The sequence below is a fragment of the Artemia franciscana genome, chromosome 21 (assembly GCF_032884065.1).
Source record: "Artemia franciscana chromosome 21, ASM3288406v1, whole genome shotgun sequence".
In the NCBI taxonomy this organism is placed as follows: Eukaryota; Metazoa; Arthropoda; class Branchiopoda; order Anostraca; family Artemiidae; genus Artemia; species Artemia franciscana.
Genome location: NC_088883.1, coordinates 6190134 through 6216645, shown reverse-complemented (window position 1 = coordinate 6216645; position 26512 = coordinate 6190134). Strand labels below are relative to the sequence as shown.

At 33.5% G+C, this 26512-nt stretch overlaps 1 protein-coding gene across 5 annotated transcripts in view; it reads right to left on the bottom strand.

The window, feature by feature from the left end:
• The window catches only part of LOC136041046 (ubiquitin-like modifier-activating enzyme ATG7), a 567744-nt gene that overhangs the window by 510448 nt on the left and 30784 nt on the right, over positions 1 to 26512 (bottom strand). For all 5 annotated transcript variants that reach the window (XM_065725583.1, XM_065725580.1, XM_065725579.1 and 2 more), the window contains exons 6-8: positions 23109 to 23253; positions 14140 to 14295; positions 8062 to 8250 (exon numbers count right to left, since the gene is read on the bottom strand). In XM_065725583.1, the coding sequence (XP_065581655.1) occupies positions 8062 to 8250; positions 14140 to 14295; positions 23109 to 23253 (490 nt within the window). The remainder of the gene's footprint in view (positions 1 to 8061; positions 8251 to 14139; positions 14296 to 23108; positions 23254 to 26512) is intronic.

Sequence of the window (26512 nt, the reverse complement as noted above, 5' to 3'; positions counted from 1 at the left end):
TCTTATAGAGATAACTAATGTAGCTTTGGAGAATTTGTCTCAGTTCACAAAGCATAGTTTTCTTGCAGTGAATACTGAGAAGACTAATTATATGATATTTAGTCGTATTGGTAAAGTTGTAAATAATTGTCATAGTATTCTTTTACAAGGTGTTTCCATTAGTCAGGTTTTTCAATGTAGATATCTAGGATTTTATTTTGATGTAAATTTTAGTTGGATTCATCATTGCAAAGTTTTATCTTCAAAATTGGCTCGCGGAGTCGGTATTTTAAGAAGATTTCATAATTTTTTTCCTCTACATGTCCTGAAAGCAATTTATTATTCAATTGTCCATCCTTATTTAGTGTATGGTTGTTCATTGTATGCAAGCAATTTTTCTAGTCATGTAAAAAGGGTCCAGATTATGCAGAATAAGGCAATTAGAAGCTTGGGTGATTATCTTGCGTGTGGTAGTATTAGAGATAGTTTTAGAGATTTAGATATTTTGAATATTGATTTTATTAAATCTCAACAGATTTTAATTTTTGTATACCAGGTTTTAAATGGATTGTCTCCTCAATATTTTAGAAATTTTTATCGATATAATTCAAATTATCACGATTATTCTACTAGGAGCTCTGATCAGCTGACTAGTGAAATCAGGCATACAACGCGATCTGGGTTTATGATTAAACATGTAGGTGTTGTTATTTGGAACTCAATTCCAGAGAGTGTTAGGTGTTCTGAAAATCTTACGTTATTTAAAGTAAGAATAAAAAATTATTTTTTGAATAAATTATAAATTATATTGTTTAAATTTTTATCCCTTTTTTTTTCTTTTTTTATGATGAGAGATGGCTGTTTAGAGATTGTATAGTGTTTCGTCTTTTTTTTTTTTTTTTTTTTTTTTTTTTTTTTTTTTTTTTTTTTTCTTTTTTTTTTTTTTTTTTTTTTTTGCGTATTTCTTTGATTTTGAATTAATAGTTATCATTTATTTGTTATAGTTTTGCTGCTGAACAGGGACATTTTAGGTCCCTAAATTGAGCAGTATATTATTGATTGTAAGTGCAATTTTAGTAATTTTTATTTGATGAAATAAACGCATACCTACCTACTTACCTATCTTAATAATTAATCACCCTGATCAACAATTTATCGTAGATTCGAGTCCTATATTTAACAATTTTTCCGTCGGTAAAAAGTAAAAATAGAGAAAATACATTCTTTCCGGGTTAAAGTTATATTTTGAATGAATATTCAAAATATATAATGAAATATAAAAAATATATAAAATATAATAGATACTGAATATCAAAAATATAATGAATATATATTTTGAATGAAATTTCCAAGTATTGCACTTTTAGATGCGAAGATGAATAACAAATTCAAATACTGGCAGAAAAAAAGGGGGGGGGTCTTTTCTCTGTGTAAATTATAATAAGTTTTAATTAAAGATCTTTGATTATGTTAATCAGCAATCAACAAATTAAAAAAGTGATAACGGTGATAAAACGGAGATCAAAAGAAACTCAACTACATGGTGACCCTTCAATAGAACTTGTTGAATAGACATGATTGATTCACTCGTAGATTATGGGCTAGCCATTTTTCTCTCCCTCTGTTTAGGCTTTTCTTACCATTAATAAGTAATCTATAAACTATCAATATTCTATCTGTCTATGTCTATAATCTACAGCATATAGACTTATAACTTTAGTAATTCTGCTGTCTCATGAGCAGTGAATCGAGTTTTCACGGGAAGGATAGAGAGCAATGCAACTTCATCTTTTGTGTTCAAGCGGAGGGGGAAATCCTCACAAAAGAGTTGAGACTAAAATACAGGCTTAACTCATAGGAATTAATTAATTTTTATATTAACAGCGATGCTATTAGTTAATGCTGGAACAATTCTCGTGATCACTGGTCAAGACATGCGTAAAGCGTTTGACTCTTTGCTTCACTACCACTATACCACCACATGCAGCAAAACACAGGGTCATTATTTCTTGTAAGAGATAGCCAAAATATGTATTCTCGTCTTAAAGTTGTCTAAGCACTTCATTCACTGTCCAAAGATGCCAACCTTCAAGTGTACGTACCACCTACCTTCTATCGAACCTCCTGGTATTCTTATGGGGCCTGAGGAGGGTACCCCTCAAGATGCTGTCTATTCCATTTCAGTGTCCAACAATGGAGTTCCTAATGCAAAGTCTAGAGACCAAGATTATGGAATCACGGCCATTGTTCTTCCTTAACACCGGTTTTTAGCGCATCAAAACGATTTTCACATTAGTACTATCAGAGTATGCAAGGCTTGGAATTGAATTTAATGCCAAAAGGCCCGAAGTTGAATCTTTTCCAAGTCCAAAATTGATTTACACTCCAAAAGTCTGACTTTAATGTTGAAACGGCCTAAGTTGTATTCTTTGAAAGTTTGAAGCAATATCATTTCAAAGTCTGAAGCTGTGTTTCCCTCCAAAAACCCAAATTTACTGCAAAAAATTCAGAAGTTTTATTATTGGAAATACTGAAGTTGAATTCTTTGAAAGTCTGAAGCAATGTCATTTGAAAGTCTGAAGCTGTGTTTCCCTCCAAAAATCCGTATGCAAAAAATTCAAAAGTTTTATTATTGGAAAGCCTGAAGTTGTATTCTTTGAAAGTCTGAAGCAACGTCATTTGAAAGTCTGAAGCTGTGTTTCCCTCCAAAAATCTGAATTTAATGCAAAAAATTCAAAAGGTTTTTTATTGGAAAGCCTGAAGTTGTATTCTTCGAAAGTCTGAAGCAATGTCATTTGAAAGTCTGAAGCTGTGTTTCCCTCCAAAAATCCGTATGCAAAAAATTCAAAAGTTTTATTATTGGAAGCCTGAAGTTGTATTCTTTGAAAGTCTGAAGCAATGACATTTGAAAGTCTGAAGCTGTGTTTCCCTCCAAAAATCCGTATGCAAAAAATTCAAAAGTTTTATTATTGGAAAGCCTGAAGTTGTATTCTTTGAAAGTCTGAAGCAACGTCATTTGAAAGTCTGAAGCTGTGTTTCCCTCCAAAAATCTGAATTTAATACAAAAAATTCAAAAGGTTTTTTATTGGAAAGCCTGAAGTTGTATTCTTCGAAAGTCTGAAGCAATGTCATTTGAAAGTCTGAAGCTGTGTTTCCCTCCAAAAATCCGTATGCAAAAAATTCAAAAGTTTTATTATTGGAAAGCCTGAAGTTGTATTCTTTGAAAGTCTGAAGCAATGTCATTTGAAAGTCTGAAGCTGTGTTTCCCTCCAAAAATCTGAATTTAATGCAAAAAATTCAAAAGGTTTTTATTGGAAAGCCTGAAGTTGTATTCTTTGAAAGTCTGAAGCAATGTCATTTGAAAGTCTGAAGCTGTGTTTCCCTCCAAAAATCCGTATGCAAAAAATTCAAAAGTTTTATTATTGGAAAGCCTGAAGTTGTATTCTTTGAAAGTCTGAAGCAATGTCATTTGGTGTTTCCCTCCAAAAATCTGAATTTAATGCAAAAAATTCAAAAGGTTTTTATTGAAAAGCCTGAAGTTGTATTCTTTGAAAGTGTGAAGCAATGTCATTTGAAAGTCTGAAGCTGTGTTTCCCTCCAAAAATCCGTGTGCAAAAAATTCAAAAGTTTTATTATTGGAAAGCCTGAAGTTGTATTCTTTGAAAGGCTGAAGCAATGTCATTTGAAAGTCTGAAGCTGTGTTTCCCTCCAAAAATCCGAATTTAGTGCAAAAAATTCAAAAGTTTTATTATTGGAAAGCCTGAAGTTGTATTCTTTGAAAGTCTGAAGCAATGTCATTTGAAAGTCTGAAGCTGTGTTTCCCTCCAAAATCCAAATTTAATTCAAAAAATTTCAAAGCTTTATTCTCGGAAACCCTGAAGTTGTATTCTTTGAAAGTCCGAAATTGTGTTCTTTGAAAATCCGAAATTTCTTTATGCTACGGAAGTCCGTGTCAAAAGTACAAAGTTGTATTTAAAAAGTCCCAGTTGTATCGTAATCTAGCAAAAGAAACTCTCCTCTCAGGTTCAAAAGGTTCAAGCCAGTTAAACAGGTAGCTTACCTTGTTCCCCACCAGCACCTCTATAAAACATACAGAGCAAGTCCTATTAGCCCACATATGTAAATAACCAACGTAATTTAACCGACTACTTATAGTGTTTTTAAGAGTCAATTAGAAAAAAAACTTATTTTGACAAAATTATTTTTAAAAATAAAAGTAAAGAACTACATTAAACCAAAGACTAGGAGAAATAAATTCAAATAATATTTCAAGCGTCTATTTCAATAGTATTTCGTGTATTTAATAATATTTTAAACAACCATTAATCAATATCAATAAATCAATGATGCCCAAAATGAACAGAAATTACAAAAAGTAACCAAGATAAACCAAAATCGAGCAGAAACTACTACAATAAGGAGTAGGGCTAACGCCCCCTGTACCTTCTAGACCAGAACTCAATATGTGCTTTACTGAAAACAATTACTATTTCGAGCAACATGTATACATTTCTCATAAGATTAAGAAAAAAAAAATCACCATAATAACCAAGAATAATAAAAAGAACAAATGAATGTAGAAAGTTTAATATGTGATGATAATCATTTCCGAAATAAACAATGTCTGATTTTTTCGACGTTATAAAAAAAAATTAAATGTATTTCGCTTTTGAAAACTACAAACAATACTGAAAAGTATCTTTTACTACTACTACTAACAACTCACTGGAGCACAAAGCCACCTGAGGCCAACACAGATGCGCACGCTTTTTCTCTTTCCCGATCTATCCAATGCCTCTCTCTTTATAGGTTACCAAGAAGTTCCCATTTTTAGACCTGCTTTCCGTCTGGCCCTAGACGTTTAAACGATCTTTAACAAGGTCATCCTTCATCGACAAGACGTGTCCTAGCTATCTCAACCTTTCTCACATTATAGCCTAGAAAGCAGAATTGAACCACATTTTTTGTACAGCTTACTGTTTAAGATACAGTCAGTAAGTCGAGTACCAAAAATAATCCGTAGGCAATATCTCTGGAAAACATCTAGCAAATCCTCCTCCATTTTTCAGAGCACCCACACTTCAGAACCATACTTTACCACTATCATCTTTGTAGTTTCCTATATTCTAAGCTCGGTTCTCAGACTTATCTTCCTATTCTTCCAAATTATTTCAACTGCGAAAAAACATCCTGGGCCTTGGCTATAGTACTTTTAACATCTTAACTGTGCCCACCATCTCACTAATAATACTACCAAGGCAGGCGAAGCTGTCCACATGATCTTCTTGTTACCTAACATCACTTCTTCAACTTCACTTATTGTTAGTCTTAGTGCCTTAGTCTTCGTAATATTAATTTTCAAACCTATTCTTGTACCCTGAACTCACACAATCTCTAAAGATTTATTTATTTTTATAACATTTTCACCTAGGATGCTTAAATCATCGGCATATTCTAAGTATAGGAGAGTTTTCCTTCCCAGCATCAGCTTTTCAAAACATCGACGACAAAAAAAAAAAAAAAAAAAAAAAAAAAAAAAAAAATAAATAATAATTAAGATAACCGGAAAGAACTAATGAAAATAAACTGAACACTTAAAATACACTTACATTAATCCTGGAAATCTCACAATTCAAGATTTTATTCGACTGTGTTTTATTTTTATTTTACAGTGACACAAATGTAAAAATGTTTATAACATATTTTGATTTTAGTAAAGTGTAAATGACGCAATAGGCTTTAAAACTCTCACGATTAGGGGAAGGGGGCAGTAGCCAAACTCCTGGTTGTTAAAATTTTTGTTCCTCAAGTTTTATCTTAACGCCCTTAGCTTTTTGGATGTACCCAGGATCGAACAATCCCCCTTTACAAATGATCAATCCTGTAAGTAAACAATTTGCAAGTTGGGTAATTAGCAGCCCTTGCACTGGGTTCTTTGGATCCCGGAAGGCATATTTTTTGGGCCTTTTGACTATTTTGATCATTTTTTTCTTAAATTTTAGGCGATGTTTGGGTGGAGGTACCTAAATAAGGCAAGTGGGGGAAAAGCTGGCCACCCTGCCATCTCGTACGAGCATCCCATTGGACATGTCCTAAACGTTTCAGAACACCCTTTACCGTCCGTGAGATATTGCTGATTGGTCCTTTTCACAACCCGAATGTAAATAGTTTGTTCAATGTAATTCAATATTCCCCTCAAAATTTATAAAAGCAGTCACAAGTATACGTAGTAGTAGTCAATTTCACAAGTAGTCACTATCACAAGTAGTCACCTTCACAATTCATCTTAGTTACAGTCACAGGTAGTTACAGTAGCTGTCACAAGTTGTCGCAGTTACAGTCACAGTAGTAGTTGCAGTACTAGTGGCCCTGAAAGTTAATACCCTTAGTCGTTCCTAATATAATGAATATTCACCTTTTTGATAACTTGGATTCACACACTGTCTTTTGGTTGAGGCTATCATGTCTTTCAACACCGAGGGCTTAGGTATTTGACGTCTGGATTATTTTGAATATGGTGGCTACTTCAAAATTTTTAGCGGATGTCTATGGGGGGAAGGCAGCTATAAAGCACATTGGAGGGGGCTGGTTGCCCTACAACCACTTTTAAACATGCCCTAGAAGTTTCAACTTAATACCCCATGCCGTTCTTAAGATCTTGCAGATAAGCCTTTTGATAAACTGGATGCAGATTGTGTCTTTTGATTTAGCTTGACATATCCCTCAACAATCCTTAATTTCTCGACAATCTCTTGTCGCGGTCCCGGAGCCGCGAGGGGGTATCCCCGGATATGGATACATATTTATTACACCTTTTGACTATTTTGAACAAAATGACTTCTTAAATTTCGGTCAGTGTTGAGTAGCGGGGGCATCTACAAAGAGCGGGGGAACAGGTTGTCCCCATATGAATCTTCAAAACCTCCTCAAAAACCCAAAAAGTAAGTAAGTAAGGCAACACTAGACCCTTAAGGTCCAAACCGGCAGTGCAAAAACCCAAAAGCTTCAACTTAATGCCCTCAGTCGTTCCTTAGATATTGCTGATATTCCATTACGAAAACCAGCATGCACATAGTGTGTTTTGATAGTATTCGACATCTATCTCAATATTTCTTTGAAGTTTCATCTAAGTACCCAAAGCAATTCTGTAGACACAGGTTCAAACATGCCTCCTTTCCCCAATAAAAAAACTTCATATGTTAACAACAGAGAACGTGTATAACTTGCACCCCTTGCCCCAGCGGCTGTGGGGGTTAGATCCAATCCGGAGGCATAGCTGTTCAGCTTTTGGAATATATCGAACAAAATGGCAATCTCAAAATTTTGATCAGAAGTTTTTGGGAAAAAAGGGCGTGAGAGGGAGGCTGGTTGCCTTCAAATCAATTTTGACTTATACAATGGGCACTAGAACTTTCAATTTCCAATCAAATGAATCCCCTGCAAAGTTCATACGCCTAACCCTTCCATATAAAGTGGCTCTGGGAACAAAATATACAAAAAAAAACAAGAATACATTGAAGCCTTATGGCTCTTTACTATAGGCAATGCTAGATCGTCGCCTTTGATAAAAACCCTAAGTATGCGATGGGTGAATTGCAAGCCTTATAGCTCTTGTTCTAAGGACCGTGTAGGGCCTTGTCATCTCCAGAGCCATACTTATTGGACATTTCAACTATACTGAACAAAATGGCTATCCCAAAACTTTTACCGGATGTCTTGGGTGAAATAAGTTGCGTGGGGGGGGAAGGGAGGATGACTTACCCTCCAATTACTTCTAACTCTTAGAAAGCCACTGAAAATTTTGTTTCCAATCTAATGAGCCCCCTCCAAAGTTTCTTCAACAACTTCCATATGTAGTGCTTTCCTAAAAAAAACTATATATACAATAATTGTAATAATACATAGAGCCCTTTTCTATATATCCTTAGAGTTCTGCTTTCTTTAGTCTTTTTCCTTTTTTGTACAAAGGATTTTCAAATAAATGATTACGTAATTACACATTTAATTAATAAAATAGTGTTTTTTTTATAAATCTAATGTATTTAATAATTATTATAAACTAAATAAATTTTTCAGTTTTACCTTCTTTTTGGCAGCGCCTAACAAAGTTGGAAGCCATCTAGCTTCTCTCGAGTCTAATAGAAGAAAGACCACATCAGTTTCATCAATTAAAGATTCCAAGGTTTTGACTACTTCCTTCACTTCATTTTCAGTTTCAGGTGATAGAGCATGGCCAGGCATCGGTATTTCTAAAACAACCCCCTTTGACTCCTAGAAAAAGTTTAAAAACTAACATTTGGATAATAGACGCTAATATAACCTAATAGACACTAACCTGTCCATGGCCCACCAAATTATTGTCATGCCCTATCGGTGGCCCTGCACCCCACGCTGGAAATCACGGACCTTGCAAAAATCTTTTGATTGAAAAGGCTAATGATGGCCATAAATGAACTGGCAAGTCTTATGAGACTTAGCTATTTATCTGCTAATGTTTTAAAGACATATTTCATGACTTTTTGCAGAATCGGTACTCCCATTATTTAAAAATTAAAATTTGTCTGAATAGTGTATTTTTAAATCAAGCTTTTATTATTAAATATTCAGGTTTCAATCTTGATTACATTTTGAGTTGGATATTACACTGTGAAGCAGAAGTGGCAAGAAGATAGATGATCCTCTATCATTATTTTATCAATCCGTATTTGTGTTATGTTGTTTGCTTTGGACTAGATCTTTCGTGTCAAGTTTTAAAAGAGTTCAAATTTACAAAATAAAATTGTTCCTGTCTTAGAATATTATGTGAGATTTCAAAATAGGACTTTGAGTTGCTTCACTAAAATGAAAATTTTAAACATTTTTAAGTTAAGAGATTATTAACAAAGTATTTCTGTTTATCAATATTTGGATCGTTATTCACCGGAGTGCTTTTGGGAAATTTTTAAGTCTAATTCGTTTTATCATTATTATGAAACTAGGCATTCTTCAGGGATAGTGTCTGAGGCTTGGAGTACTCAACGAGGATCTCTATTTCCGTGTTTCGCACGACCATAGCTGTGGAATTTTCCCGGAGGGTATAAATATGACAGATGATGTTACCAAGTTCCAGAGTGGTTTAAAACGTTACCTTCTGGGAAGTTGTTAATGATTTAAGTCTATTTTTTTTGCTGTGATTTTCATTTATGGTGATATGTGAATATTTATTTTAGTAGATTATAAGAATAGAAACAACCATCATATACAACCCAATGGGTTTCCCTGATTGTTGAAAGATTATGTAACCGTTATTTTGGGTAATAAATTATTTCTCTCTCTCTCTAAAAAAAAGCAATGGTTTCTAACTTCCTCTAAGGTCTTGTAATGAGAACTCTTACTTACAAATCAAAAATCATTAAATTATTTCTAATTTTATATTCTAGAGCAATGATTTCAAAAAAAGCTTCTTCAAGATTGTCGATTTTTCTGGATTATGGTATTTTAATCTTGGTACTAACATAAATTTTATATTCAATTGTTTTTTCAGATTAGTGTTTTTTCTTCCTTAGATTTTCAGGAAATATGTAAAATAATTAGCTTTTCCGGTCATCCATATTTTTAGGAAAAATAAATTCTTGAGTGGGATATATTTTAGTAAATTGAAGAACAGAAAAATGTTGAAAAAGGGAAGAGCGTTAAGATAGCGGTAGATAATACGTTATAAACGATGTATAACGTTACGATAATCAGCGCATTGATTTTCGAAACAACATTGATAATAAGTTTAGGAAGATTAAAACTGCCTAACGGTTATTATGTAAGAACGTTGAAATTACACAGAAGAACTTTAGTTATAAACGTCAGTCATGCTGCGAAACATCGTTCAAAATCCCCAATGATCGTTCAAAAAACGTTCAAAATCGTTCCAATGATCGTTCATAATACGCTGAAGAACATAAAAACTTGGGTATATCATTGCACGTCATAGTGCGATAGAAGATTCACTTATAAATTACATCGAAATAACGTGGTAGAATAATAAAACGGAATAAATCCTAAGGCAAAAAAAAAATGTTGAAAGTAACTTGAAAAACCTTTGAAATTACGACTTATTCCTTTGCTAAAGAACGTAAAAATTAAAAAATATGATCCTAAATAATAGTTAAGAAACAAAACAGACCCTTTTCTTGAGCATGGATCCCCGAAATCAATTCTTCAGCTGTTGATCAAGCTTTGTTGAATGAATTTGCGTAGAATATTGGTTACCCGTGTTGTAAGCTGTACAAATTGGAAGCCCGTGTAGCAAATTGGCTACTATAAGAGATTCGAAAACGTCTCACACAGAGGTCAGATTAGCCCATAGAAAGGCTCCAACCATAGAAACGCTCTACTCTAGCTCTGTACCAACTCTAGCTCTTAATTTCCACTTTTTATTCTAGAGGACAGTATCTCCTTCAAGTAGATATAGGCCTACTTGGGAAAATAATTGATGAAGCCTTCCACCCTGCTCTTTCCACAGGGGACAAATCGATCCCAAAACCAAAAAGAAACACTGCACGCAATACTAGAATCAGGTTATTGCAGGACCCAGCCACCTGAGGGCAACACACCTGCACAAGCTCCTAGTCAATAGCAATATCTTCAAAGCTGGATGGATGATAGACTAAAAGATTTGTCTTTTCTTTATATTATATTGTAGCCCACTCCTCATTTTTTGAGGGAAATAAAGAAAATGAAATAAAATAAATAAATATATGTCAACAAGTGAAAATGACATTATTTTAATACATTCCTGAAAAACGCTTATACCAGCTGTGCCTCTCACTCAGACTATCTGTCTTGTTTTTTTCTCCAATTAGGATTGATTACAGCTTTATTTTAAATGAAAACCAACGGACTCACTTTTGCTCTGGATTCCTGGCTATTAAATTCCGATTTCTTTACGACTTTAAATAATTTCTTATGACCTGTTCCCATCTTATTCGAGGATGGCCTGCTTTTCCTGTGACCCAAGATGAGCGGCTCAAAAGAACGCTTTCTAACAATATATAATCCGTCATATATAAAATGTGGTTAGTCATCTTAACCTCTATTTCATTTTAGGCCTAGAAAGTTGAACCGAACAATTTTAATCGCATAGCTTATTGTGTGATATACAGTCAGTAAAGAAAAATTCTAAAAATATCCCTGGAAAATTCCAAGTCCTCTTCAACCTTTGTCCAGCGCTCATTTTCAGAGATATACTTGGCCACTGTCATGAAAATACCGATCTTTGACTATCTGTCATCCTTTCATCGCAAAATCTGTCAGAACATGTTCTAGCCATCTGAACCTTTTTCTCACTATAGCCCTAGAAACCAGCAGAGAACCATACTTTTTGTACAGCTTTATATTTGAAATTTGGTCAGTCAAATGGGTACCCCAAAACTATCCGTAGGTAATTCCTCTGGAAAAAATATAACCGATCTTCCTCCATCTTCCGAAGCACCATATATTTCGAAACCATACTTGACCACTTTCATTACTGTAGCTTCCAATATTCTAATCTCAGCTCACAAACTCATATCCCAATTCTGCTAATTTTTTTCAATAGTGAAAAACATCCAACGCCTTGACTATTCTCCTTTCTAAATTTTCAATCCATCCATTATCCAACTCAATAATGCTGTCTAAGCAAGTGAAGTCCACTTTATTTATTTATCTATATTCTTATTTATTATATATTTATCTTTATTTATTTATCTTCTCATTACCCAAAATCATCTCTTCATCCTCGATTCTCCTTAGTAAAAGAGTCTTAGTCTTAACATTAATTTTCAAACCTATTTTGCACCCTGATTAGTCAATATCTAAAAGCATCCATTCAATTTGCAACTAGTTATTTTTGCTAGTTCACAAATACTTTTATGTACTACCATCAAGTCACCTACCTAAGGTAAGTCCATGAGAGTTTCACATTACCATTTGAAACCAGTTTCTTCCATAGCCGTTTCTATGTTCCTTAGCGAAAAATAAATGAAAAAATGTACATAACCAGAGATAGAACACAACCCCCTTAGCACTGGATTCCACTTAAAACCAACACCTACCCTACCTTCATTATAAAAATATTACGCTTGCGCAATGAGAGAATTTCTAAGACATTAACTGATACTTCTGACTAAGTCTTGCGGAGATGTTAGTTCATATTCAATATTATATCATACCCATATACAGAAAAAACTACCCCTCATTATATTAGTTAAAAATCCCCAACAAAATGCATGTAATAAAATACAGGTATAAACTGGGGCCAGTTCCCAGGGGGAAGGGAGAGGGGGTGTATCCGGCTCGACCTCCTCCTTTGAAAAAATTCCGACTCGTAAAAAGTAGCGAAATTGCATATATACACATTTTGATACATTTTCAATTTTTAATGTGCCCCACCCCCAATAAGGATCATGAATACGCCATTGAGTAGAACTAAATTATGATTCTGTTCAGTGTTAAATTTCTATTTTGTATCAGTTTTAAGAACACATCAGCCAGGATATTTTTATTAATTTTTTTGTCATCATTGTTGCGGTATTCGACGCAGAACGCTAACGACCGATCACTAGCCCAATTAAATAATAAAAATTATATATAATAAAAAGCCAACACTCATAAAATCCGTGTACATTCAAGAAAAGACCAGACAACAATGATAATATCATGATAGCAACTAATAAGGATTAGTTCTACAAAAAAAAGAAAACAAAAAGGAAACTAAAAGGAGAAAACTAAACTAAAGAAAACTAAAAACTAAAGAAAACTGAAAGGAGTCACATGATTGAGTAAGTGATTGAAATGATTGAAAAAGTGAATTTCTTTGTTGCTCAAGATAGGGGAATGTAATACCCTTAAATGAGGTTTTTGGTAGTGGTGATTCTAATGGTGCAATTCCCATATCCATCCAACACCCTTTTGGTGGGGATTTATACTATTTTTTCAAATTCCCACAAATTTGTTTTCGCAAAATCTTTATCATTAAGATTAATCAAAATAACAATTTATATTCCTGCTTCAATGACAGTTTCAAATGACAATTATTCTTCACTTAACAGTGATCCTCTCCCCCAATAGTGGATACACTTGAATTTTTTTTTCATTATTATTATTTCTTGAATAACTTGTTATGCAGTAAGTACAACTGCACTCAACAGAAAATACAAACAATAAAATGTAAAAGACGAAACACGAAATTAAAGTGGCTTGAAGTAAAACGCTGTCTTATACAGCCAATAGGAAGCAGAACAAAAACGAAAAAAAAAATACCGAACCTCATATCAAATAAATGAAATTGTGCTCTAATGAACAGGTTCAAGTTCAAATCTATTTTTAACAATCATAAATACTACTACTACTACTAACAACAACAACTCACCACAGCACCAATCTACCTGAGGCCAGCAGAGCTGCGCACACTTCTCCTCCATCCCAATCTATTAAAAGCCTCCCTCTTTATACCCTCCCAGGAAGTTCTCATTTCCCTTGAATTTTATTTATGACATCCTCCCACCCCAACCGCGGACGATCTGATCTCCGTTTAGCCCTAGAGAGTTGGCCGAAAGGGACTATATTCGGCAATCTGTCATCCTTCTGCAGAACGTGCCCTAGACATCTCAACCTTTCTCTCATTATAGGCCGAGAAAGTGGGATAGAACTACACATTTCGTACCCTCAATATTTTTGTCAATTCGCACCGCTTTCTGCGTAGAAATTTTGCCACGGCCTATTTGAAACTGACTGAGCAATGTTTGTGATTTTTTTTTTTTTTGGAAATAAAGAGTTGAGTTGCATTCAATATTGTGGGTTACACAGAATAGTTATTACCATGTCAGTTTTTTTTTTTTTTTTTTCTCTATAGATGCTTTCAAGGGTGATGCAAAAAGAATTTTATTGTTCTTTAAAAAAAAAGTTTTTTTTTAGTTTTTTTGAATCAGTGTCTTTTTAAAAAAATTTAACCGTTTCTTGAAATAGTCCATTTTCATTGTAAATGGAAAATCTTTTTTATGCAAAAACGTTTGTAACATAAAATGTAAAAACGTTTATAATGTAAAACTTATATAAACGTAAAAACATTGGTGTCTAAGGAATTATTTATAATAAGCTTATCTATAATTTCGTATGGCATTGGAAAGTAACAGAAGGAAAAAAGCTCACAGTTCCAGGAAAAATCTCCTTCATTGCATCAGCTGCAGCCAAAGCTTTGAATTTTTGTTCTTCGCAGTCCTTGAACTTGAATAATGATTGCCTCACGGGGTTAGAGTAAGAAACTTTACCACTGTCTACAAAGACTATATTTTTGAACCCCCAAGCCTATAAGACACATAAATAAGTTTATTAAAGTACAACATAACAGAAACTAATTGAGTAGATTAGCAGGATGAATGACATGACATGCTCTATTCTCACTTTTTTTTTTTTTTTACAGCCGTTAATCACTTGAAGCACCCTCTTTTAGAGCCATACCTGGCCACTGTCATGGCCAAGACCGATAAAAATATTCAAATCTGAATAAAAATATTTCTGAATAGAATATTATTATTCTAAAAAAATATATGAATACAAAATATAAAAATATACTAATAATTCAAAACAGAAACCCATGGAGTAGATTAACAGGAGTAACATTTCGAAGTAAGGACAAAAGATACCCTTTAAATAAAGGAAAATCCTATTATTTATTTTTTTTACAGCCCTTAATCATCAAAGAACCCTTTTTTAGAGCCATACCTGGCCACTGTCATGGCCAAGACCGAAAAAAATATTCAAATCTGAATAAAATATTTCTGAACAGAATATTTTTATTCTATAAAAATACATGAATACAAAAATATAAAAATATACTAATAATTCAAAACAGAAACCCATCGAGTAGATTAACAGGAGTAACATTTCGAAGTAAGGACAAAAGATATCCTTTAAATAAAGAAAAATTATGTTATTTATTTATTTTTTTACAGCCGTTAATCACTCAAAGCACCCTCTTTTCGAGCCATACCTGGCCACTGTCATGGCCAAGACCGATAAAAATATTCAAATCTGAATAAATATATTTCTGAATAGATTATTTTTATTCTATAAAAATGTATGAATACAAAAATATAAAAATATACTAATAATTCAAAACAGAAACCCATCGAGTAGATTAACAGGAGTAACATTTCGAATTAAGCACAAAAGATGCCCTTTAAATAAAAGAAAATTCTTTCTTTTTTTTTTTTTTTTTTTACAGCCGTTAATCACTTAGAACATCCTCTTTTAGAACCATACCTGGCCACTCTCATGGCAAAGACCAATGAAAATATTCAAATCTGAATAAAAATATTGCTGAATAGAATATTTTTATTCTGTAAAAATATATGAATACAAAAATATAAAAATATACTAATAATTCAAAACAGAAACCCATCGAGTTGATTAACGGGAGTAACATTTAGAAGTAAGGACAAAAGATGCCCTTTAAATAAAAGAAAATTTTGTTATTTTTTTACAGCCGTTAATCACTCAAAGCACCCTCTTTTAGAGCCATACCTGGCCACTGTCATGGCCAAGACCAATAAAAATATTCAAATCTGAATAAAAATATTTCTGAATAGAATATTTTTATTCCATAAAAATATACAAATACATAAATATAAAAAAATATACTAATAATTCAAAATAAAAACCCATCGAGTAGCTTAACAGGAGTAACATTTAGAAGTAAGGACAAAAGATTCCCTTTAAATGACAGAAAATTCTGTTATTTTGTTTTTGTTTTGTTTTTTCATTTCATCAAAGCAAAAAACAGAAAGGTAAAGCAAAAATAATTCATTCAAAAATAGAGCGTTACATTTTTTCTTTGATTTTTATTGAGCTTGTATTCCTTTTTTCCTTAGGATAGAGAAAGCTGTAAAATCAGGGTAGCTATCATATGACCTTATTACCTAACTACCCTAATTAATAAAACCCTAATGGACAAAAATTAGAAAGCTGTAAAATTATACCCGAAAGATTTTGAAAAAATATGTTATATTAGTGTTGTTGCTAGCGTAATTCATTGCCATATTTTGTTTATTTGTAATAGTATTGATTGTTTCTCGTGTCTTTTTACATTTACAGCCCTGAGCAAATAAACGAAAATTATTCATTTAAAATCCAATTGTTGTTTTTGCTTTTAACTTTAATCAATAACGGTAGTTGTAAAATTCAAAGAACGTTCTGGTTGAAGAAATATTCAGACCTATCTGTTTCTTTTGGTCTTTCCGCTTATATGTTTCAGTTCATATGTTTATTTCAGTTTATTCAAATATTACTTCAGTATGAACCTAGCGAAGAATTTTGAAACAATTTATCTAGTGTTCAAGGGCCAAAATTATTTTCTTTTGAATAAATCAGTTCATCACAACATTTTACATTTGCCCTCCCCATAGATTTTGAAAAATAAATCAGTTCATTACAACATTTTACATTTGCCCTCCCCATAGATTTTGAAAAATACATTTTAAGAGAGTGTTTTCGCAGAAAAATATCTTTTTTGGTATTTTTATTAAAAAAACACATTAAAAACCACCAAAAAATTTGCCCCCACCCTCCTAGATAATAAAAAATTGTATTAAATGAAACTGTAAAATGAGTCACTAAACACGGTTTATCGAAATAACGAAATAGGAGACACATACCTATATATAGAATTAGCATATTAGGGTATGGGTATGGGCAGGACATACCCTTTAAGGTAAAAACTGGAAATGTGTTCCGAAAAATTCGCTTAGACACCATTCTTGAACTTTTTAATATACTGGATATTCATGTTTATTTTGTACTGATGCTAATCTCCTTTTTTCTGACAAACAAAAGCCATAAAAAAAAAAGAAAATTGACATTTCAGCTATTGTCAGTTGCTGTGTATGATGTACAACGCCGTCTTGAAATATAGGGAATGTGTCATTTTTATCTCTTGAATTCAGATTCATTAAAGCTTTTCATTTTTTTTATCCTTTTTCCGTTACTTGTATGATATACGCCCTACCTATTGTTCTCTTAACATGTTTCTCTGACGCTCAATCCTAATGAAATATACCAAAGTAATATAAAAATATAATACTTTAGAACCAAATTTGAGATATATATTTGCATATTAGGGGGGGGGGGTAAGTATAGCGGGTCTGCATGACTTAAGTGTTAGGTACAATCATTCTGCATGTTATGTGGCAAGAAGTTTATCTAACTTCACACTTTCCAAATACTTTACCTACGTCCCCCCTAATGTGCAAATATTTAGCCCAAATTATAAATTTTCCATCTATTCTGTCACTTCTTTTTGTCTTATCCCAAGCTAAGCTGAAAAAAAAACAAAGAAAAAAAACGGTTCTATAATATGTCAATAAATGAACAACATTAGGTAGGGCGTTTATCATACAAGTGCCATTTCCTCTTTTTGATTTGTACAGACACGCGAGCGATTCTCCATGCAGAGATATAACCTTTCGAGATTGGAACGTCTTAAGACCGGGCTTGCATTTAAAAAGTCTCCTGCTAATTGAAAACACTTATTGCAACAGCGTTTCCACTTAAATAAATAAATAAATAACTTTATTCCTCACGCCTCTCAATACAAAATTTCTATACAACTGACGCCTTTTTAAAAGAAAAATGTTATGGCAGGGCGAAGAGCGGATCGACTGCGGCATGATTTCCATTTAAAGTCGTCCTACGTTAAAAGTCTCGAGATATGGTATGTTTATGTTTAGGCTATTGGAGAAGGCTTCCAGTGATTTCATCTTTTCGACTGGGAATGGTAGTTTGTTCCAGATCCTGATGACCCGGGGTATGAACGAATGTTGGTAAGAATTAGATCTTGCAATCTTCATCTTCACGGGCTCCAATTGCAGACTGTGCGATCTTGTGTTGCTTTGGGGAGTTATTTGAACAAGCTTGTCTTTTACGTTCCCAAAATTCTCATGAACTATCTTGAAGAGGGTTTTTAAGTCTAAGATCGTTCTTCTTGTCTCAAATTTATGGAGAGTGAGCCTTCTTAGAGCTTCGTCATACGGAAGGTTTCTGAATCCTTGAAGTCCTTTTACAAAGCGTTTCTGGACCCGTTCTATTCTGTCAATATCCTTTTTGAGATATGGCGACCAGATGACAGTGGCGTATTCAAACTGTGGCCTGACGTAGCTTGTGTATGCTAAGATCTTTGAGTGATTGTCAAGGTATCGTAGGGAGTGACTGAGTAGCCAGAGAGTATTCGACGCTTTACGCACAACCAGGCCGATATGCTTTTCTGGTTTGAGGTCCAAGCTCAGAATTACACCTAGGTCCTTTTCACAGGTAGATTTTGTCAGGTCGATACCTTTCATTTTGTATGTGTACATCGGATTTTGGCGGCCAAGATGGACTACAGAGCATTTTGCTAAATTTGGTGAAAGTTGCCATTCTTCGAGCTTCTCTGTCAGGGCGTCCAAGTCGCTTTGGATTTGTGATGATGCACTAGCTTCTTCCAGGAGCTTCGTATCGTCTGCAAACAGGCCTTTTTTCTTGACTTTTACTTTTTTTTTTAATTTTACACATGCGTGAGCACTCCATGGAGAGTACGTGCAGCAAGTTTATGAAACTGGAACGTACAAGTGCCATTTCCTCTTTTTGATTTGTACAGACACGCGAGCGATTCTCCATGCAGAGATATAACCTTTCGAGATTGGAACTTCTTAAGACCAGGCTTGCATTTAAAAAGTCTCCTGCTAATTGAAAACACTTATTGCAACAGCGTTTCCACTTATTGAAGTGTTCATCAAAACTGTCTTCCCCAAACCTTTTTTCTTGACTTTTACTTTTTTTTTGAATTTTACACATGCGTGAGCAACCCTCCATGGAGAGTACGTGCAGCAAGTTTATGAAACTGGAACGTACAAGTGCCATTTCCTCTTTTTGATTTGTACAGACACGCGAGCGATTCTCCATGCAGAGATATAACCTTTCGAGATTGGAACGTCTTAAGACCAGGCTTGCATTTAAAAAGTCTCCTGCTAATTGAAAACACTTATTGCAACAGCGTTTCCACTTATTGAAGTGTTCATCAAAACTGTCTTCCCTAAACCTTTTTTCTTGACTTTTACTTTTTTTTTGAATTTTACACATGCGTGAGCAACCCTCCATGGAGAGTACGTGCAGCAAGTTTATGAAACTGGAACGTTTTAAGACTGAGCCCGTGGTTTCAAAATAGCACTATTTCTAGGTTGTTGCGACAGACCTCGCTTAAACTAGTACCCTGCTGAATGAGCATATCAATTGCACCCCCAGACGACTACATGCACCCAAAACTGTAGTTTTCTATGAGCCCTATCGTCTATTAATAGATGTTTGGTTACAGAGGAGGGTTCTTGGTGTTTTGAGTCTTTTTGTTGCTTCATTCATTGAGGTTTATTGTTTACACTTCAAACTGTCTTCCCAAGAGCGACTAAGAACTGTCTCTTTATTCTCTTAGATGTCGTCAACTGAGTCTTTCCTTTTCAATCCTTTCCATTTCAGTAACAATTTTAATTTAGAGGTGGAAGTTGGCCAAAAGAGAGCAATAGGCAGAGATGCAGAATCACAGGAATACTGTATTTGACCAAATGTTCTTGGGCCATGGATGGCACAATGCACAATGCACAATGGCACAATGCACAGGTGCGTTGCCGTAGTGAATGAATCAATTTTCATGAAGGGAAACCTTTTTACATTAAGGGAATTCAATATTTTAAAGAATCATCCTATCTCCTCCATTATAAACTTTTCAGGTTATGCGGCAATACTATTCACAACTGATTTGATAATTTTGCCATAACTTGTACATCTTGGATAAGAAAACCAAATAAACGATAGAACCCCTTCGGATAGCATACCCTTTTTTGTTGCTTCATACATTGAGGTTTATTGAGGCTACTTTGAGGTTACTTTAAAATTTCTTTCGTAGGACGACAAAGAACTGTCTCTATACTCTGTTAAATATCGTCAATTGACTCTATTCTTTTCAATTTTTTCCCTTTAAGTGACAATTTTTCTCTAGAGGTGAAAGTCGGCAAAGACCAAAACAAGGGAATAGGCGAGGTTGCAGAATCACGGGAATGTTGTATTTGGCTAAAAGTTCCTGGATGAATAATGCATAATAGGCAGGTGCGTTGTCGTAGAGAATGAATGAATTTTTCTCTTTCAAGAAGGCAATTCGTTTCACCTTAAGGGAATTCAATACTTCTAAGGATCATCCTGTCTCCTCCATTAAAGCCTTTTCAGTTTGTGTGGCTATGTTATCCAGAATTGATTTGATGGTTTTATCATAGCTTGGATTTCATAAAGCTTTGATAACATATCCGAATAAACGGTATAAAATAAGAAGCCGATATCTAATTTCCTGGGAATCCTGGAAAAACCCTTCAACTTTTTCGGTTCACTTCAACAACAAAAATTTCACCCTTGCTGTAAAAAAATAGATTATAAAAAAAAAAAATTAATGGCGAATTCAACCGTGTGGGGTACAGCCAGCTACACCCATTTTGATAGTAGTACTCAGCCAAGGAGGGATGTGAATATGACTCAGCCAAGGATTATGAATGTGCATATGTATATACAAGTTACCGTGAATGTCCCAAATCTTGTTAATGTCGACATTCACCGGTGAATGTTCGAAATTCCTTTTTCTCTCCTTGAATTCAATTAGCTTCGAGAGTCAGCTTTTTCAGTCTTATACAAGCTATGATGGTAAAAGTTAAAGTTAGGTTATGTAAGTTTACGTTGGGTTCGATCAGGTTAGGTTAAATTTGGTTGTAAATATCAGAAGCGAATTAAAAGACTAAGCTAACCTAACACAACTAAACCTAATGTAATCTAACCTAACCCGTCATTGTCAAACCTTGTTCTAAAGTGAAAAATTTAACTAGAAATGCTGAGTAAATCCAAGGAAAAAAAGATATTTCGGACGTTCACCGGTGAATGTCGACATTCATGAATATCGAACATTAACGATATCTATCTATCTATCTATATATATATATATATATATATATACATATATACACATATGAGAATTTAGAGTGGCGAAACCCTATATAGGCCAGTGTATTCTCCTGATGAGCCCTTATGTTGGGTGTTGCCTCTGAATTATTTGTCTATATTATTTTTTCTATTGTTTGGTAAATGACGACTTATACTTATTGACAACATGACTGCTTGTCCATGGATTATTCTTTATGGTTGATTGTGTGTGGCTATGCTGTTTGACCTATGTGATTGTATGGATGAATAGGGTTAAGGCCTCATTCAAGTGCTGATCTATATTAATCACTAATTTAGGAAAACAGTCTTCCTTTTCTCCTTCTGTCTCTCTTTTTTTTTCTTTTTTTGTGTTTGTGCTGTTGCATTGGTGATTTCTCTTTTCATGATATATATATATATATATATATATATATATATATATATATATATATATATATATATATATATATATATATATATAAAGACAGAAGGAGAAAGGAAGACTGTTTTACTACTTTAATAATTAATGTAGATCAGTACTTGAATGAGGCCTCAGCCCTACTTATCCATCCAATTACATAGGTCAAACAATATAGCCATACACATTCAACCGTAAAGAATAATAGGTTAACATGGTATTTACGTAATAGTAATACAGTAAACCTCATTGATTATGTTACAGTAAACCGAAGATTTGCCAGATCAATACAAGATACTAAGGTGCATAGGAGTGCTGTAATTGATGTTAAAAGTAAAGATTACCATCTAGTAGTATCTAGGGTTAATTTAAAGCTGAAATTTCGGACCTACCAGGAAGTTATGATTTTGGTAGACTCCAGGGTGAGAATTTGGGATAAACTTTCCAGGAACAGTTGAATACTAAACTTAGAGTTTAAAATTTAACAATGTGAAAGGTGGTTGGAATAATTTTAGAAAAACAATTTGTGAAGTTGCAGATAGTGTCTTAGGGAAGAGGGTAAGGACTGCAGCTAGGAATATTAGTGAAAAAGCTTTATGTTTAAGAGAGAGGAGAAGGGGCTTGTACAAGAATTATCTGAGTGATAGATCTTATGAAAACAAAAGGAATGTAATAAAAAGTGGAGAAAGCATTAAAGTATGAACTAAGGAGGTGTGAAGTGGAGGCCTTGAATAAAATTGCCGAGGATCTGGAGGATGCAGCTAGAAGGCATAATAGTAAAATATTGTACTGGCATGTTAGTAAATAGAGAGGGAGTAGTCAATCCAGACTTGTCCTAGTCAAAGATAGGAATGGGGCCACAATTAGTGCTAAGGAAAGAGTTAAAGGGAGATGAGCGGAACATTTTGAGAGTGTCCTAAACCGAGATACAGTTGCAGGAAAATATATAGAGGAAAATAAAATAGTTTGAGGAAAATAAAAGTTGGCAGAATATTATTTTTTTTTTTTAATTTCGATATTTACAATAGGTACTTCTATGATACACGATTTAGCTAATGTTCTTCTAATATGTTTCTCTGGCGCTCAATCCTAATGAAATATACCAAAGTAAGATAAAAACATAATACTTTAGAAACAAATTTGGGCTATATATTTGCACATTAGGGGGGGGGGTGAAGTATAGCGGTTCTGTATCTCTAATTTACCCCCTCTCCATAGAGAAAGAAATGTATGAACGTGCAAATATAAGTAACCGTGAATGTCTGAAATCTGGTTAATGTCGACAAATCACCGGTGATTGTTCAAAATTCCTTTTTCTCTGCTTGAATTTAATTAGCTTTGCGAATCAGCTTTTTTAGTCTTATACAAGTTATGATGGTAAAAGTTAAAGTTAGGTTAGATTATGTAAATTTAGATTATGTTCGATGAAATTTGGTTATAAATATCAGAATTGGGTTAAAAACCAAAGCTAACCAAAACAAATCTAACTTAGCCTAACCTGTTATTATCAAACCTTGCATTAAATTGAAAAATACGACTGGCAACACTGACTAAATCCAAGGAGAAAAAAGGTATTTTGGACGTTCACCGGTGAATATCAACATTAATGAATATCGAAGATATTCGACACTCGAACATAATCGAACACTAAATTATGAAATTCGAACACTAGATTATGAAAAGATTGTTTGATGTTATTAATTATAATTGTGCTAACCTGGAGAGCTCTGGCGACACTGCATCCAAGGGTGCCTGCACCAAGAAGCAAACACTTCGTTCTCTCAAGCAGTTCGAGGTTAAGGCTAGGGATAACTCGCCACTTCATCAACTTTAAATTCAGGGACACGGCAGAGTCTGCAAGTCTACAAAATCAAATGTAATCAAATACCTTTTTCATCAATATATTTGTGCTGAAATTATGCAAAATAAATAAATAATTTTTGTTAAATAGCTAAATAGTGTGCTAGCTGTTTATGCCATACTAGTCATTAATTATACTAACTAGTAGTTATACATAGTATATACTAACTAATTAATAATTACACTAACAAATTATGCTAAATAACTAAATAGTTATACAAATTGCTTAAAATCGAGAATTTTACGTTAGATCCAAGAAACCCAGTCAGATATTCAGTGGATAATGCAACAAAAAGAATGAAATCGTTACTAAGTTAAGTAGAAAGCTGTCACAATCCTATTCTTTTTGTTTTGCTAATAAGGTTCTGTTGATGTAGAAACAGAACAACTCTTAATGATCAGACAAATGATGTAATTAAAAAGACTGAAACATAATTACACTCCTAAAGCAGACAATGATCAATCGTTTAACAATGATCAATCGTTAGTTTTTAAGAGCCTATTTCCAAGTATTTTTTTTTCGAAGTTCGAATATATGAAGTTCAATATCAGGGAAATTAAATGAAGCGATATAAAATTCATGTCAGGTCTTGACATGGAAGTTAATTACGGCGAATTGCTCAAAATATCTTTCCGTCAAATAAATATAATCATTCAATTTTTAAAACGTTAATAAATCAATGAATTGATAAATTATAGGTTTTCATTATGCAATCATTTAATCAATTATAGGTTTTCATAGTTAATCATAGTTAGTTAGTTATTTGTTAATCAATTAGCTTAAATTGTAAATATCGAACAAATTATAAACAGTAGTTAATAATTAATGTACCGTCTTAGGTAGCATGTTAGGTATCCAACATTACATCCAATATCGCGCTAATGGCCGTTTAGTTTTTTTTTTTGTCTTGTTACATAGTGCTTCACTTTAATACACTGGGAACCCTAATTGTACGTAAACATACATAATTAATATTACCATTTTAGTGATTCGTGATTATTAATTACTAATTAAAAAGTAATCGTAAATTAATTTTAAGGAATCAATTTGAGGAGATCGTGCATTAGCGTCTCCAAATAAACAATCTGCAAAAAGAAGAAGAACAAGCTACCCTCATATTAATATCAAGAAAATTAATTTAATTAACTATGTATTTAATAAACTATGTATTTAATTAACTTAATAAATTATGTTAGGCAGCAAAATATTTACCTAACACAAAAACACATATCATTTGTTTCGTCCTGTAGTACTTTTTTTGTTTGTCAAATAGTGTGATTAATTTTAATGGAGTGGCAACCTTGCTTTTACATTTCAAGAATTACACACAGCCATTTATTGATATGTTCAACTATAGAGATATCAGAAATACTCAAGTAATAAACTACGAATATGGTATTTTTTATTTAAGATTATAATAATCAATTTTATTTTCCACATTTCTGCTCCCTATTTCTCCCTATACATAGTTTTTATTTCTTTTATTGAGCTTTAATTAGTGAAAAGTTTCAAGAGATAAATTTTCAGTGGCCTCTTGAGGTTCATCCAGCCAGTGCATGTTAAGGTATATTAGGGCAACTCTTTCTAAGGGCAATTAGATATATTATATTAAGGGCAATTAGGTATATTAGGGCAACTCTTTCTAAGGGCAATTAATTAGGGCAACTCTATCTAACAGGCTGTGCGTATAGTCCAGTAAAGTATGAGGAAATTGAGTGCTGGGACTTATTTGAAAAACGTTTCCACTTTTGGAATGGGGAATATCTAGATGTGGTAAGTTACTTCGAAAATTTAACAGTAGTTCAACAGTAGCATGGTCCTGGATTTTCTTACTTCAAAATTCACTACTGTATATTTAATATACTGTATATACTGTATATTTAATATATTGATTAAATCAAATGCTAAAAAAAATCATTAACATCAATACGGTTATTTTAGATTTTATGTAGTGTTGTCTAGTAGCACCACTCAAATAGTGTGTTTTATCTCAATGCATTGGTAACCCTGGTTATGAGTTGTCAAACAACAAGTTGGGTACCTAATGTTAACTCAGATTTTACATATTTTATTTAAGAATTAACGACGCTTCTTGACTACTAAGGTCCCTGCGTCGGAGCTTTTACATAGTATTGTCTAGTAGAACCATTCAAAAAGTGTGTTTGATCTCAATGCAGTGGCAACCCTGGTTATGAGTTGTCAAACAACAAGTTGGGTACCTAATGTTAACTTAGATTTTACACAGTATTGTATAGTAGCACCATTCAAAAAGTGTGTTTGATCTCAATGCAGTGGCAACCCTGGTTATGAGTTGTCAAACAACAAGTTGGGTACCTAATGTTAACTTAGATTTTACATATTTTATTTAAGAATTAACGACGCTTCTTGACTACTAAGGTCCCTGCGTCAGAGATTTTACATAGTATTGTCTAGTAGAACCATTCAAAAAGTGTGTTTGATCTCAATGCAGTGGTAACCCTGGTTATGAGTTGTCAAACAACAAGTTTGGTACCTAATGTTAACTTAGATTTTACATAGTATTGTATAGTAGCACCATTCAAAAAGTGTGTTTGATCTCAATGCAGTGGCAACCCTGGTTATGAGTTGTCAAACAACAAGTTGGGTACCTAATGTTAACTTAGATTTTACATAATATTGTCTAGTAGCACCATTCAAAAAGTGTGTTTGATCTCAATGCAGTGGTAACCCTGGTTATGAGTTGTCAAACAACAAGTTGGGTACCTAATGTTAACTTAGATTTTACATAGTATTGTCTAGTAGCACCATTCAAAAAGTGTGTTTGATCTCAATGCAGTGGCAACCCTGGTTATGAGTTGTCAAACAACAAGTTGGGTACCTAATGTTAACTTAGATTTTACATAGTATTGTCTAGTAGCACCATTCAAAAAGTGTGTTTGATCTCAATGCAGTGGTAACCCTGGTTATGAGTTGTCAAACAACAAGTTGGGCACCTAATGTTAACTTAGATTTTACATAGTATTGTATAGTAGCACCATTCAAAAAGTGTGTTTGATCTCAATGCAGTGGCAACCCTGGTTATGAGTTGTCAAACAACAAGTTGGGTACCTAATGTTAACTTAGATTTTACATATTTTATTTAAGAATTAACGACGCTTCTTGACTACTAAGGTCCCTGCGTCGGAGATTTTACATAGTATTGTCTAGTAGAACCATTCAAAAAGTGTGTTTGATCTCAATGCAGTGGCAACCCTGGTTATGAGTTGTCAAACAACAAGTTG